The 17,151-nt window shown below is 36.3% G+C and overlaps 1 protein-coding gene across 3 annotated transcripts in view; it reads right to left on the bottom strand.

Moving 5' to 3' along the window:
• Positions 1–3,089: 3,089 nt before the first annotated feature.
• The window catches only part of ERCC6 (ERCC excision repair 6, chromatin remodeling factor), a 47,252-nt gene continuing 33,190 nt past the window's right edge, over positions 3,090–17,151 (bottom strand). For 2 of the 3 annotated variants that reach the window (XM_085229090.1, XM_085229091.1), the window contains 13 exons: positions 16,973–17,143; positions 16,360–16,536; positions 14,897–15,013; positions 13,406–13,501; positions 12,290–12,508; positions 11,463–11,573; positions 10,936–11,055; positions 9,838–9,932; positions 7,956–8,101; positions 7,154–7,870; positions 6,410–6,611; positions 6,002–6,080; positions 3,090–5,549 (listed from right to left, as the gene is read on the bottom strand). In XM_085229090.1, the coding sequence (XP_085085216.1) occupies positions 5,115–5,549; positions 6,002–6,080; positions 6,410–6,611; positions 7,154–7,870; positions 7,956–8,101; positions 9,838–9,932; positions 10,936–11,055; positions 11,463–11,573; positions 12,290–12,508; positions 13,406–13,501; positions 14,897–15,013; positions 16,360–16,536; positions 16,973–17,143 (2,685 nt within the window). In that variant the 3' untranslated portion in view covers positions 3,090–5,114. Of the gene's footprint in view, positions 5,550–6,001; positions 6,081–6,409; positions 6,652–7,153; positions 7,871–7,955; positions 8,102–9,837; positions 9,933–10,935; positions 11,056–11,462; positions 11,574–12,289; positions 12,509–13,405; positions 13,502–14,896; positions 15,014–16,359; positions 16,537–16,972; positions 17,144–17,151 lie in introns of those variants that run through there. The other variant, XM_085229092.1, reaches the window with a different exon arrangement.

The raw sequence follows: 17,151 nt of genomic DNA on the forward strand, positions 1-17,151 counted from the left end.
GATGGAGGTCAGAAGGGGCCAAATCTGTACTATACAGTTGGTATGGTGGGACAGTCTAGACAAGATGGGCAATGGGTTCCACGGACTTCAAACTGGTGTGGGAACCTGGTGTTACTGTGTTGAAAGAGAAAGGTTGTCTTCTTCTCTAGCTAGATTCAAGAAGTTTGAGCATTTAGTTTAGTCAGCATTGCAATGTAGTGGTCAGAGCTGACTGTCCAGGTTTCAGGAAATCCAGAAGGATCACCCCTTTCCTATCGCAAAAGACAGCACACTTTACCTTTTCAGGCCTTCGTCTCGAACATTTTCTTAGATGAGGAATTCACACGCTGTTCAATAGATTCTGAAAAACTTGTATATGGTGTTCTTTCTGTTCCTGTACGAGCATTTGTGGGAGCAAACTTTGCAATATTCCAGTGTTGCCACCATCATTTCCAACATATTGAGGCTGATGTTCAGCTCCATACACAATTCTCTGGTTGTAATCCTCTGATTTGCACAGATGTGCTGATCAATGCACTCTTCATTTCACAGCGTGACAGCTGTGCACGGCTGTCTGGAACACAATTTGTCTTTCACTACTGAAACGCCCCATGCACCACCTCACTGTGCTCACATCCACTGTGTGGTGTCCATAAACATTCAGCAAGCATCAGTGAGTGTCAGTGGGTGCAATTTTTTCCGCATGGAGGAATTCAGTGACACATTTGTGTTTCATACACACCTCCATGTCAGATGCCATTGTGTCAGACTGCCTCTCTGTTGACAACTGTCACACAGCAAAAAACTAATGGAAAATTTGTGGGAAGGTTCAACCTCTACTGTCATACATCAATATCTGCCTCTGATGTAGTGGGCCAACATAATAAAATAGGAGGCATTACTTTCAGAGCAGCCTTTGTATATCTGTTCCTCAACAACTTCTCTATCCAGGAGAGAAAACTGCTTAGACTGGTATTGCTAGTATTTGACATCAGAAACACAGCACTATGCAAAAGAGATGCAAGCAGGGTATTAGTCCACCAATTTCATTATCCATCTACCCAGTCTTTATCTTAAAAACAGCATTATTTGATGCTAGAGCAAAATGTTACCATTTTGGAAAAAACAAACAAACAAACATTAGTTGAGTTGCTGTTTTCTTTAAAACTGGTTTGCCTAGGGAATTTCAAATGAATTACTTAAATGCTGCTTCCATGCGACAGCTTTCCCTGAAGGACACATCCCGTAACAACAACTATCACACTGCTTTTTCTACTTATGTGATGCCTTCCTGGACATCTTTTTCACTGATGAAGTATGACTTACCTTTTAACGACTACTAAAAATCACTACCTTCACCTGTCTCCACGGTTTTTGAAAAACATTTCCCAAACTGCATTTGGAGTTCAGTCCAAAAATGGAGCCTACAGGATTGATCTTCCACAATAATAGGCTCTTTCAGGAACATAACTCACCTGTATTTGTCCTTTCCATACAGCAATATCAATAGGCACACAGAAATTGGAGAAAGATTAACATTAAGTGACTATTTCAATCACGCACACACAGGATTCCCGATGACGTACATTTTAGCTCTGATGAAGGCCAATGTCAAAAGGTGAGGTCCTTGAGGAATGGCAATCAGCCCATCAGTGTCAGCAGATCTGAAAATTCAATCCTGAAGCTGAGTGGCTTAGAGAAAGGAAGTACTGAAGGATTTTATGAACAACAAAAACTCTGTGAAGCCCTTTGGAAAATCGTGGCCCTCCTGCTGTAGCTTCATAAGAGGCAGAGATTGCACTACTAGCAAGACAGTAAAAGTTTGTTAAGTTTAAGCAACTTTGGAATCAAAAGCAGCAATCAAAAGCAGACCATGTCACTTGTGTATAAACAGGTATGGGTGAATATCATCCAAACCCAGGACTTCCAAATTTAACAGTTCTCTTCTTTACTTGCCAGGATAATGTTTATTAGCTGTAGTAGACTCATTTCTCCCAGTGTACCCCACTGAGAAGATGTTGAGCCAGAGCACTCATTTATGGATTTAAAAATACTTTCCATTATTGTAAATCAATGTTTCTATCCATTCAATGTATTGCTAACATTTCTTTTGTGGTGGGCCATGGTTCAGAAGACCACCCACCTATCACCTGCAGCAGAGCCTCCAGATCAGAATTTAGTTCTTACACCAGACAAGTTTTGTACAGTCAACATATTCAAGAGTTCAGCAAAAGAATGAACTAAGGAGAATAAATGCTTGGAAGAATATAAAGCAGGAAAAGGATGGGAAAGGGGTGTAAAGCACCTTAATAACCAATGCTAGAGCTGCCTCCCAAATATTTACAGTGTGAAACAAGAACAACATTTTTTTTCCTTCTATTTAAGGACTATATTGTTTCATGCTGAAATGGCTCTCTTTAATAAGATTTAACTTGATTACAAAACTAACACCTGCATTTTGATCTTTCCTTTTCTCCTTCCTGATGAGGTAAGAAAAATTATAAGATAGAAGCATTCCACATGAAGTGATTTTTATAATCACACACAACACTCATTGCAGCACTGGATGCTTAGGAAATGGGAAGGGTGAAATAAAAGTTTTTGAAAATATTACATGCCTATAAGCCATCTGAAGGTAAATGTACTTGACTGCATAATCATTAGTCAGGAACTGCTTCGTATCTTTTTTAAAGATATGAAGTGAACTGATTTTACACAGGTAAAGAAACAAAATCAGATACAGCATCTATTCTGGAATAATAATAGGATAATTCTTAAATAACTCTTTCACTGTCAAATCTCTTGGCCGTTTCAGAACAACTTTCACCAATAAGTCAGTCTGTAGACCTTTAATCTCACACATTTTTTTTGAGACAAAATACTTTAAAATATATTCATATTGAGTATTATACTAATATTAATTCAGCCTTTTAAATATCCACTAGTACTGGAAAAACCTAGTTGCTAGGGCACATAATTTGATGTTGTATGAAAAACAGTCTTGTACTTAAAGATCATTAGAATCATTTAGTCACAGTTACACTATGAAGGTAAAGATGACATCCCCGCTTCATCCTCCCCCCCCAGCTCAGAAAGACTTCTAGAACAGATTTTTATTTCTACTTTTTTAATAAGTCCATAAAATCCAAGGATTTATAAAAGCACATGCAGGTCCATTTACATCAATAGATCATGAGTAAGAAGCTCCAAACATTCCTTGGTATAGGAAAAATATCTTTAAGACTGAAAGTAGTACATAGAACAGGACACCAGAACTAATAGTTAAGGTGATAACAGCAGCTTTGCTGACATATGAATTCCTGGATTGCTCCTGGGGCATGGATAGAGATGCATGTTGTGGATGACACCAAAACCTAACTGAAATCCTCTATAGCTTTGGAGAGAACAGAAGGATTGTATTGTTTTAACTCTTTTACTGATCTAAGTCATCTCAACAGACCTACAATTTTCTAAGCACTTCTGCAATTGCAATATGGATGCTTGGTTTCGTGTTTCTCCAGAGAGAGAGTATATAAATAAGCATAATGTTATTAGAAAAAGGTATCAGGAAAAGGTGCATCAGGCCCACCTTCAAATATCATGAGGAAGAAAAGCAGATTCTTCAACAGTCTGTTCTCTCCAATGCCACTCTGTGAAAAGCTAACTAATTAGTTATTTAAACAGAGAAGCATCACTTTTTGCAAATATCTGCAGATCCTTTAATACAGAATAAGAACAGAAGAAAAAGCCATTGAAAGCACTTAAAGACTACTCTTCTTTAGCAGTTTGTAACCCAGTTTGTATTCTTGCTTCACCGTTCACCTTCCAGTGTTTGTACTTCAAATAAAAAAACAGAAGTAACTCAGATTTTCCTTTTCCCAATAGCTTAGAGAAATGAGGATATTAGGCACATCTAACTGTTCCTACTTCGAGTTACAGAGTAACTTAATGTTGCTGTGAAGATGTGCAAGACTGTCATTTTTCTCCCACAACCTATCCCCCCAGTATTTCTTCATTTAGCACACCAAAGCTCTAACATAGCACTTGGGTTTGCTACAAATACTCAAGATTATCCCTTCTTGGAAGAAAACAGGTACTAGAATTTATCTGACTGGCAGGAAGACTGAGATTTTCTCCATCTACCTACCTATGGAATAGACAGGAGCATATACAAAAGTTACAGGTCACATTAGGACTGTGTAAACACATGATTATATTCAGCAAAATACAGTAAAATCATTCCTGCTCTGACAATCTTGATCCTTGTAAAAGACTATGTGCTAACAGGGAACTGGAAAATTTCTTATATAGAAATCAACAAGAGTGAGACTTACAAATATGCAATGGGATCTCAATTATCAGTCCACAGCCTGTGACAAACACAATAGTTACTGTTATCTCACTGGTAAAAAGTACTACACTGAACAACTGGCCACGGTGTATAGTAATATGACTGAATCAGTGGTTAAAGGGTAAATTATTTTTCCATAATTCAATCAGTTTTCCATGAATATCAACTGTCAGGCTTCTTATTTTTGTGATTAAATCTCTGTGGGAATAGATTATTTTCCAAGTTAAGTAGTAATGTAAGTCACACTGCATTTGTTAGATGCTAGCAACAATGAAAGCAGAAACATTAAAAGCAAATTCTCACTACTATGAAAGCTTCTTAATGATTTCAGTACTCTTGTCAGTACAAGTGAATCTCTCATGCTGATCACAATCTTTTTTTTTTTTTTTTTGATGCTACACTGTGTGCCCAGTGACCACTTAAGTAACACAAAGAAAACTGAGAAACGTTCTTGGAATTTCACAGAAATCAAATAAATGCCCACGGCAATATCCATGGCTCTTACTGCAGTAAAAAGTCAGCACATATTCTTCATCCCATCATTTCTTTTAAAGAAAAGGTGATATTTTCTATTGCTTCACCTATGAGGTAGGTTGCACTTCCATACAAATAGCTTAATTTGGAAATGAAGCCAGCACTAAACTTGTAATGAGTGCTGCATCACTATCTGCTCAAGTCATTTATTAAATCACAAACACAAATTCCTCATTTCAAAAGATAAATAGTAAGTCTTTGACAGCAGAGTGTTGGCCGAGTGCAAACTGGTACCTTCTCCTGACAGAAGTCAGCGGAATTCTGGCTTCAGCCTCCAGACACCTTCACCACTTGGGTTCCTATGAAAGGTGCAGAGATTGCGTAGGAGTTCTCTAAAGACACAAGACTGTGCTGCAGGCAGTTTGGACTCAAACTCCTGCAGTATTTCCTGAGTACTAGCCTCACCATCCACACGGGCCTGGAATGCAATGAAGTTCCGCACATCCACCAGCAATTCATCGTATTCTGTTGAACCTGGGGCTGGAGCTGGTGCTTGGTGAAGATTCTCATCTCCCTCATTCCCTGTCCTTTGTGGTAAAATAAGGTGGTTTCTCGCCCTCATCTTAGCTAATAATGATGAAGAATCTAATACACTAGATGATGATTCTCCAGTTTCCAATTTTCCATCAAAGTGCCCATTGGTAGTATTCTTCTTCACATTTTCTTTCTTCATTGTATCTGCATCCTACAAATAAACATATAGACCATGTATTTTGAGATCCACAGAATCTGTTTAACAAAATCTGCTTGCTGTTTAGACTTAAATAACATATGTGAGCACATTTGTAATATACAGCAAAGAGGCAGTATTCTTTAGTTTCAGCTTGAACATATACTATAGAACTTAGGAAGTGAAAGAAAAGCTTTGCTGATCTTGAGACAGACAAATGGTACATGCTGCAGTTTGCTGTATCTGAGTAGACAAAATGTTGCATCAAAGAAAGAAAAATTCTTGGGTGACTGAAAATTCTAGAGGTCTACATAATTATATGAAGAATAGGTAAGAGAGTATAAATGAGTATAAATCAGGTTTGTTGCATAAGCCAGAACATTTCATGCATATATATATGTGTGGACATATATTTCTCTGTGTATAGATAAGCTATTAGAAGAGAAATACTAGCTTGTCTTTCTTACCTTGCACTTTTTCACAGGTGATGCACAAGTGGAATGTGAAGAAAGCAGCATAGGGTTTCTTTTTTGACCAAACCGACTTCTAAACATGCAAAAGAATTAATTCCATGAGAAATCTCTCTCAATATTAGGACACTTTTGCCAAAGCCAATGACTGGGTTTGTGTTCTAGGATTCTCAAGAGTGCTCTACACCTCTCTTTCCTGTACTGTGAAACTGTAATGCTTTTTTATACTTCAGAATGGACTACTTTCTAGGTTCAAAACATGTCATTTTGCCTTATTAAATATTAAAAAAAAACAAATGAAAAATGATACATGTTACTAAAAATACTGGGTGCAAAAAGAAATAATCCACACCATTCTAAGGAACTCTTCTATTTTTGGATAAGCAGTGTGAGAAATGAACTTACTTTACTCCTGATGGTGCACCTGAAAGACCACTCACACCTGTCCATGTTGGCACACCAGAGGCAGCTCCTAAGCATCGCTGTCGAGAGACTTTTAAGGCTCTTAGTGCATCTTGTGCCACTCTGTTTGCTTCTGCTTCTACCAGCACATAATCTGCACTGGAAGCTTCCATAATGGCATCATGCTTCATTACACTGTGTACTCCTAGTGAACAGAGCACACAAGAAAAGTTGAAGGAGGACACCTGTTAATTGAAATAGTAATCTTAAATGAATGCCAAAATCTTTTTTTTTTTTTTTTTTTTTCCATTTTCAGATTGATTACATTCAGCACTTCAGTACAGTCATTTCTAGTAAGAGATCCCCCTTCTGTCAGCTGAGCAATCAATTTGACAGTAAACCACATTTGGTGTGCAGATGAGGTCATTATTTACAAAAGACTTAGCAATTATGTGGTTAAATTGATCATTTCTATTGTTATGGACAGGACAAACAGAAGTGGAACTCTTGCCTAAATGAAGGTTGGTTACATATTTATTTCCAAAATAAACATTGTACTACTTTCATATCCAAAGGAGTTTCTGGAAGGCAATCAACACACTCCTACCTGAGTTATTTCAACAATGAACATTTTAACATGTCCTGACAGTAACAGACTAGATAAACTGCTCTTTCTCATTTGTAAGCTTTGCACACATCTATTTAAATAGCCTGTCACTGTTGCACAAATCAAATAACAAAAATTACCTGTTTTCTTGAAGAGTTTCTCCAAGACATAATCATCATTTTTCTTCGGGTCCAACTCCTTCTCTTCACTGTCCTCCTTCCTGTAGCGCTTTTGTTTCACCAGGTGAGGAATGCGCTCCCCTTCAAACTTGGCATCTTTGTGATGTTTCTTCTTAGACTTCTCTTTATGGCTGTCATGTGATAGCATATCCACTCTGTGCTTTGTTTTTGAGGTACATTTATAATGATTATTATCCAATTGCCCATCTTCTGTTTTACCAATCTGCTTTTCCTGACAGCCAGCTGCACTACACAGAAGGCTAAAATCTCCCTCAGCATTTTCATTAGCCACTTCATGTTCTTCTTCAGTCACCGTGGCATTCTCTGAAGGCTCTGCATCACCTGGCAATGATTGGGACAGAGATATGTCAGCTCTTTCCAAGCTTTCTTGCTTACTTTTATTCACTGAATTTATGTTTGTAGCAGTTTGTGCAATATCTTCTGCATAGTTTTTTTGATCGAAAGTTTCCAAATTTCCTTTGGCTTCCTTGTTGGTCTCTATTGCTTTAGAAGAATTTGCCATGTGGCTGGTTAAGTGGGAACTAGATGACTTGCTGTACTTCGGTGAGCAGCTTTTTTTAAGATGGAGACCACCTTTCAAAGTGTCATCATCATCAGCTGGCCTCTCAAGTTTCCGTTTCAATTGGTGTTTGGGGACTTGAACATCTGAACCAGTACCTGAGGGATGAATAAAATTAGTATCAAATTATCAAACACTTCAAACATTTTTTTTTCTATTAAAAATATTAGGAAAAAAGTGTACCTGCAAAAATTGCACTTGTTTCTGTCCCCTGAGACACATCTGGGCTGCTCAGAGTAAATAGCTCATAAAGATCATTGGATTTGAAAAAGCGCCTTTGCTTAGGGTCTTTCAGCACTCTGTTTGTTAAAAATTGCTTGAAGATTTGTCTAAAACCAAACAAACCAAAAGTAATTTATGCAGGAAACAACATCTAGTTATGTGTAAGTACTGACTACAGTACTTAAACAGAAAACTGTATAAGCACAAATGTTACCCCGCAGAATGATTAAACAGTGGGAAGATGATGCTAGTTTCTAAAAGACAATCTTGAGTTGGTAACTTTCAAACAACCAACTAAATTGTTAAGCATGGGGATTTACTGTTTTGCAACAATCCCATAACACAACAGGTAACCACCATCCTGAAATGTCCTGTGAGGCATCCGTTAACTAAGCAATAAATAACTTCACAGCTAGGGTGTTTTTTTTTCTTATCCATTAAAATTGAGAAGCTCACATATGTAGCAATCAGAAAGCTGTTTAAATGAAAAACAAGATCATGTTAAAATGTCATTTTTAATAGTTGAAGGAATCGAAGGCAGTGTGGTAGCTCATAGTGTAATGGTGAGGACTGGATGGCAATAGCGAAAAGAGAAAACAGAGGAAGAAAGCCTGCTAGTATTTGTAGATCTACTTTTATGCCATTATCATACAACATAATTTTTGATTGTCATAAACATTATTATTAAATATTAAATGTATTATTAAAAATACACCCCAAATAGAAATGGGGATCAGTTCTAAAGTAGTATTGTCATTATCATTTTGGCTCTGCTGGCATTAAACAAAGACAGTATTTTTAAAATGCGTAAATGTCAAAACTACATTCAAACTTCAGCATCAGGTACTGTAGTGCACCCGTTGGAAGACTTTTGGAGTTTCAAGGAATTAACAGCTTCATAACTTTCTGCATTTTTTGCAGAGAGGAAAATATAAGGCAAGAAGAAAAGGCAACCTGCTTAAAGCACGAAGTCTATTGCGTTGTTCATGAAATAAAATAGATTTCTGATAGCAGGTCCTGACCCTTAGAGCCTATTTCCTTGATGTGGTCACTGTTATTCAAACACATACATGCCAGAGGGGTGCAAGCCAACCAACAGCGGATGCTTTGCATCAGTGTGGTAAAGCAGAGAAAAAAATGCACGCAGTAAGTGCAGGTATTCCATTATTTAGAACTTTCCATTCATTCATCTGCATTTTCAAAGAGGACATTCCTGTTCTAAATAGCAATACCTAGCAAGAGGATTCCCACGCATGTTGTTCACTTGGAATTCACGTGAATGAAGCTAACTACTGAAAAAGCTGAATGGGAAAGCAAACAAAAAGATTTCATTATTCAGAAATGCAAGCACTTTAAGACTCCAGCTACATTTTTGAATAAATAGCATGAATATGACTGGGAGTTCTTGGGGTTTAATTCTTGAACTTTGGAACAATTTGGGAATAAAATAATATTAGGCTTGAAGCATAGCAAATATATGCTCATATAGCATTTATCTTTACATGTTCTAAGGATAAAAAAGCTTGCTGATTTCAAATTGCACCTCAGACTTGTCAAGTTTCATCTTCTGAATAAGCAGCCCGCTTTCTGTGCTAAGGCTTATACTCTCCCTTACTGTGAAATCTTTGTGTACTGGACACGGCTCCTAAAACAAAGTGAAGTACATTTAGCATGTGGGTTTAGAGCTAGAGCTACACATGCCTGTCACGGTGAAGGCTGGGGGTTGCATTCCATGTGAGCACACACTCAGGTGTGTTATTGTTACACAGCCTCAGGTTTGCTGCAAAAATTTTCTTGAGCACAGGACTATATCGTTTTGACCGTTTGAATCATTTTGACTGACCTGTGGTATATCTTCTCTTCAATAGTACCTGCAGTGAGAAGTCTGTACACAGTCACTTGTTTCTTTTGACCTATTCTCCAAGCACGTTCACGCGCCTGGAACACAAAAGGTTTGGTTACCAGACATTAGCTTTCTAGATGTGTTTGACAGGGAGCTATCAATACCAGCATATCAAACCTAGTTTGGACATTTTAACAAATTCAACTAGCTATATTGCTGTAGTATTTCTACAGTATTAGAACAACTAACTCAGGAGGAGATGAAAACAATTTAGAGTATATGTATGTAGGAAGATAAGAAATCAATTGTAATAAGAAAGCTGTGCAAAATCTAAAGAAAAAATTAACTTCTTAAAATTAGAACTCATTCCTAAGGTAAATACTTTAAATAGACTTGTTCTGAAACAAAGTTATTTCAGAAGTCATCTTTAATATAAAATTTTCCTTTAAAATTTTCTCCTTTTTTCTAAATTAAAAACTTTCATAAAAAACTGTCAAAGCAACCACCGAAACAGACCTCTCTAGGTCCCCATTCTTGCAGATCTCAGAGCTATTCAGGATTTCTTTCTGTCAGAAATAATATATTCCTCTCAAACATGTAAGCCCCAAGTACTGTTAAGGGATCTGGTAACCCAGAGTCTCACCATTAAAAGCAGCTTCTCCTAAAGACATAGCTACATATGACCAGTGATAAAGTCAACTTAAGCAAAATTTTTCTCTTTTTCTTACTCTGTATTGCCACCATGAACAATCATGTCAGTTCCAAGGCTGAACAGCTGCATTCTTCCTTGCAAAACAACTAGTATGTTTATTTATTAGGAAAAAAACCCAACAAGCCATTTCAACTGTTTGTTTTGCTACATTGATTATTTGAGTCCACGCTATTGAAGAGTGGTAAGATGTAACAATATAAAGGGGATGTGGTGGGAACCACTGACAATAGCTTTTCCAAAAGAGCAATCATAATATGGAACTGTCCCCTAATTGACCACTGCTGGCAACAACAACTTAGTGCTTTAACACTGAGGAAACAGATCTCATTCTATCTTCAGTTTTACTTCAATGTAGCTGTTGAACAGAATGCAATGAACAAACTTACCTGTGTGTCCGTACTGGGATTCCAGTCAGGATCATAAATAATAACCCGGTCAGCACCAGTCAAATTAACTCCAATACCACCAACACGAGTTGTCAGAAGAAAAATAAATATGGATTTGTCCTGTTACAAAGAATAGAACTTACTAAAAGAAGATTTATTCAAGTACAACATCATTTTTCTTATGTCCTGCATTCTTTTATTATTATTTGCAAAGATCCAAAGAGAGCTAAATTTCCTTGTTTACCTAATATCACTTCTGACAAATACAAGTAGCTTGATTTAAATTTCCTTTACTGTTGCCCAATAAACTTACTTTTCCTTTTCAACATTTTTTTTTCTTAGTAGAAAATTTATATTAAAACAATGATGACATATTCCCCATCACACTAAGAAAGTGGTTTCATTTGACTGAACTTCCCAAATGCAAAGTATTTAAAAACAGACAAAAAATGAATATCAGTAATTCAAGCTAAGCTCAGGCACCATACTCTATAATGGGCATTAACATATAGGATCAAACATCTCACCTCATTGTATCTTGTTATAAGGGGTTGTCTGGATGCTATTGTTGTAGTGCCATCCATCCTGAGGTAGGAATAGTTTCTGTCTCTCACAAAGACTTCAAGGATCTGCAGCATCTGTTGTGATAGAAAAAAAATAATGAAATCCAGATGTGAAGACTAAACAGGCATCTGATGGAGTTGTGAGAATTTCTGGTACTAAATGCAATGCCAGTCAAACAAACAAGAAAAAAAACAAACAATTTGTGAATCTTAAGTTAGCAGAAAACTCATGAACTTATTGTAATTGGAGTAAACTAAAGAGGAGTTATTTCATTGCTGAATGGAAGACTGGAATGTTTGTGCTTGGCATAGGAAACCATGTCCTCAAGCCAATTTAACCAAGTAAGTGGTTCAGCATTCCAGGGAAATAATGAATATATAGAGAAAATGAATGGAGGTCATTGACTATGCTACTGGCCCAAAGCACACAATCCTTAGGATTAAATGTTAACTGACAACCAGTTTGACCCTGAAATTATGCAGAAGGGGCAATAGATATATCATCACTACTTCAGGCTAGTACTGTATGGTTACAACTAATACAAGCTTTGACTCAGTATATTCAACTTGAGCAACAGTTGCCACAACATTGTTCTTCCAATAAAGCTTGTGAGCTATGAAACTGGTCTTCAATTATTCCAACGACATTAGACTTTTTTTTTTTTCCTCCAGTAACACATTAATTTTATAAGGTCACCAAAAATAACTGTTTTAAATTACAAGTCTTGTCAGGACAATCACACTTTTTAGTTCTACTAATAAGAAAACAAAAAGCAATGAGCTCATCTTACCTGTCTTGACTGAGTAAAAAACAACACTCTGTGACCTTGCTTGTGCCATATTTTCAGCAAGGACTCTACCACTATCATTTTTCCAGAACGTTTCCAATATCCAAACTGATCTGCTTCCTCCAAATCAGCATCTGGCAAGCATTTCAAAATCTTGGGACCACCAGAGAAGAGGTCAGGGTGGTTGCAAATCTTCCTCAAAGCTACTAGTCCTGAGAAAACCTAAACAACAGAAAATATCTTTTTTATTGCTTGACAACTACTTACATCTACATGTGTTGTGAATGAGAAATAACAACAGATTAACCTAATCATAAACAAGATGAGTTTTTTTAATAGTGGTTTGCTCTTTAGAAGAACTAGTGGATGCCAATACTTTTGTTTCACGTAACATTTTGGGAAAAATCAGTATAGGAGATGGTCAATGAAAATATATTACTGTGAGTCTTTTCTGATGACAAGGTTAAGTGAATTCTGTGAAAATTTCCACATTAGCAGAAGCAGCCCCTGGTTGTTGTTCATGGTCAAGCTTTTGTTATTCAAAAGACAAAAAATCCATCAAGTTCGTTCAACTAAATTATTGCGTTCATCCTATTTCCTCTCTGTCTCCCTGCGTTAGCAAGTAGTTTCAAACAGACCTTGAGGATAGCAGGCAAACCCTTTGGAATACATGGCAACAAAGAACAGCTGAGTCAACATACTTAAGTAAACATACAGTGCTGAAAGTGACCACTTTTGATACCATGCTAGAAAAGTTCTGCTGGGTTATTCATTTAATACAACTGACATTAATTCATCTGATATAATTGGCACTCAAAAGAACTGGTTTGAAAGAAGGTAATCCCTCCATCTTCCATAACTGAAAATCGGATGAGCCAACATATTATTTATGGTCTAGTTTTTCATATTTTAGTCTGGTCATGCCATTACATAGGGACCCAAATTCTACACTCCACAGGAAGGAAAAAAAAAAAAAAAGAAAAGCAGACATCCTCAAAAGCAGAACTGAGATTGAATGCGTTTCCCTTTCTGCTTAGAACCCAGTGAGAAGCAAGTGAACATCAATCAGTGACTTTATCCATCAAACTCTTCCTGTCATCAACCTTAATTAATGCCAACCTGCATGTCTCCATTGAGAATCTGGTAGACTTCTTTAGAGTCGATGAAATTTTGATAGACTCGACGCTGCTCATCTGTCAAACGACAAAAGAGGACCTACCAAAACAAAACAAGCAAACAGCTCAAGTCCAACTTGTAAACACTTTACAAATTTTCAAGTTTTCCAATATGGAATTTGCTGCAATGATGCTTCACAGACATGTCTAACATACTGAATTATAACAATCTCTATACAGAGATTTATTAAATTAAACTTTGTGAGAATTTTTACAGAATGAACATAAACGTTGAGATGAGTTTCATCATTTTTGTGTGCCCTTACACAGTTTTTACCTTTTCCTCTCATATTGCTTTAGTTTTGGAAGTGCTGACACTGTCTAGCTTTTTTGAGCTAACCATGCAGTATTAGCATTTTCTCAAAAGTACTTTTATAAGAAACACTTTCCACCATGTGTTTGTTTTGTTCCTTACAACTTGTAAATTGTCAGTACCTCATGGGAAAACAACATGTTAGAACACAAACTTGTACTGTCATTATATGCTCACATTCTAAGGCTAATGATTCTTCAGATGATCTCATGAGCTAAAATGGAATAAAATCACTTCCTCACAACCTGAAAGGCTCTCAACATTATGATGGAAGTCAAACTTATATAGTGACCCAACTGATAATAATAAAAATAAAATTTGTTTATCTACTTATGACTACATCATTTAGAGTAAGTAGTCCAAGTTCTTAAGTAAATAGAAATTAAAATTTGATTTAAAAAAGCCATCGGACTGCACAGCAGAAACTCAGTTTGCTCTATTAATTTTTTATTTCTTAGAAAGAATTACTGGCATGACTGCTTCTCTTTTAGAGGGAAGAGACAGAAAGGAAAAGAGTTTGGAAAAGATAAGAAAGCCCAATGCTCTGAGACCCGACAGGCAGGAGAGTCTAATTGTAATAAGCATTTGCAGGAATTTCATTTATTCAAATAAACCTTACTACCTCCTCAGCTTTGAGTCAAAACATTTCCTAAAAAACATCCCACCTCTTTGCAGTGTAAACAGTAAGTTCTAGAGAAAAGGCTAGAGCTTTGGAAACTTACTACGATTTACAGGTCCAGCTAACTTGCAACATGAGGAACTGCAGTTATGTATTTCTCTAATGTTCACAGTGCAAGTTAACCCTTTTACAGCAGGAAACAATGCTAAATGTCCAAGAGATGCACCATTCTAAAATACTTGTGGTGCACCTGTGACCTATGAGGACTGTATTAAACAAGTCTGATCACACTTCAAATACCCTTTGTTTTTAGATAAGAGTGTACATGTCTAAACTCTGTAAGATTAAGACCATTTAATGCTCAGAAAACAGAGGAAAAGAAGAAGCAACTTAAATGCTCTGTCTCATCCATAGTTAAAACGGCCTTTCAGCTGCTATCAGCACAGAAAGGCTGAACTTTGGAGAGGAAGAGGGCACAGATCCAATAGTAACAACAAGCAAACCTGTTCATTTTTATCAGGAAGTGAAAGGCTCATTTTAACATCAGCCTTCATTCTTCGCAGCAGGTAAGGATTTATGGCGTCCCGTAGCACACATGCACATTTGTATGCAGTTTTTACCTGAAAAAGGAAGAAAAGTCAAAAATTGTATTTTGATTCTTAATATTCTAGCAATACCCAAAATTGAAAACTAGTAACAGGAAATTCCTCATTTATGAGATGGTTTATGATTGATGTGATCCTACAGTTACCTACTTAACACAACATGAACTGCAATAAAATTCACACTATCTGCAATAAACACCGCATAAATAACTTTCCTGAGATACCACTGATTTATCTTGACAAACTCGGTGGAATTTCAGAGATCAGAAGTGAGATTTCTTGCAAAAAAACAATCTGAATTTAAACTTGCATAGAACCAAATCTGCATGAATAACTGCTAACACACATACTGAAGATCAAGAAAAAAAAAAAGAGGCCTGAAGCAACAGCGGTTACTAGACAATAAGTGAAGATTAGTGTCCACTTGAGACTATTAAAAAAAAAAAAATCGGTACAAGAAAATCCCCATGATCACAGAAACTAAAGGTCACTCCAGCCTCAAATGGAACATATGGTTCTATAATGGGTAATGGATGTGTGAGATGGGTATTAACTGTACATAATGGCTAAAAATACCTTCATTTTTCTTAAAGCAAAATAAAGAATACAATAAATTATTGATGTGTAAAAAAAAACAAATTGGCTGTCCAATTAAGTAAATTACTAAGCTTTGGACAAGGGAAGCACTTAAGCTCAAAAAGAAAATAAAACTTTAAAAACGTGTACGTGTAAAATAATAATAATTTGAATAATATTTAAAAGCAAATATTTAAATTTGAAACTTTTATTTTACAGATTACTGAACGTTTAACTATTAGCTAACTTGAAATGTGCTTAAGATATCAGAGAACCACAACTACAAGTATTAATAAGAGTATTTACCCAGAAGATAACATTCCAAACAATTTCTGCTTTCAAATTAAATAGTTTATATACTCTCAGGATTTCTGAAACCTATTTCAGTTTTGTAAAATGAAAATAGCTTTCAGTTTTGACTGAAGCATTCCTCCAAAGCATCTGAAATAATCTGCTGAAGCTTGAAATCAAATGGGAAAGTTCTATTTAAATACATTAAGATTTGTCTTTTCCCCCACACTTGCACATCTCTACTTCATTTCAGACAATACTTACAATGATTCCAACTTTCTTGACAAGAGACATTTGTATTTATTTTTTATCCCTATATAGAAAAAATGGTCTCATTTTGTTAAGCTGTTTTTTTATTCCACATACACAGAAGTAAAACATAGATGTACGATTCTATCGTTTGTGCCTACAATGTGCAGCAAGAAGTACACTTAAAAAAAAATCAAGTCTTGAAACAACAGAACAGTTTCTAGTGCAATTTTCAATGCATTTACCTGCACAGGAGAGGCATTGGAGTATCCTCCCATGGTTATTGGAACAGAAAATTGCTCCATGAACACAGGTAGTGTTCCCAATTTCCCTGGGAATACAAAGTCAAAGAGGGACCAGAGCTCCTTCAAGTTATTTTGCATAGGGGAACCAGACAAGATGATGCGATGAGGTGTACGGAACTATTAATAAAAAGAAAAACAAAATTAAGCCATTGTCATAGAGTAACATGATCCTGTCTCAAGAGGATTTTCAATTTCACCACTGATGAATTCTCATTTTAAAATAATATGTGGACTCACACTCCTGAAAGAACCAACATGCTGCGAGCTATCATCTGTAAACTCTTAGCAGAAAATAAAGATCAACAACTGACAGTTGTTCCTAATGGTAAACTCCTCCACAATTCAAGTTTGATGATTTTCTCTGTCTTACTTCTATAAATACTGACGCAAACTCATTTAAAATATTAACTAAATTGAACAGTCAAATCCATACTGCTGCTATTTATGCTTTTACTCCTTATTAATGGTTGTTGGTATAATACAGGCTATTAGATTTTGGAAGGCAACTCCCACACTTCAAAAAATAATCTTCCATTTGTTTTTGATAAAGTACCTGCTTGCATGCAAGTGTGACTGCAGCATTTGGATTTCGGATTTTGTGACCCTCATCCAAAATCACATAATGCCAGTCATAGCTGTGGATGTTATCTTGCATCAGTCGAATGTATGAATAAGACGTAATTAAAATTCCATGGCATGAAGCAATTTCTCGAATTAGTTTCACCTAAAAAC

The sequence above is a fragment of the Meleagris gallopavo genome, chromosome 8 (assembly GCF_905368555.1).
Source record: "Meleagris gallopavo chromosome 8, MGAL_WU_HG_1.1, whole genome shotgun sequence".
Taxonomy (NCBI): Eukaryota; Metazoa; Chordata; class Aves; order Galliformes; family Phasianidae; genus Meleagris; species Meleagris gallopavo.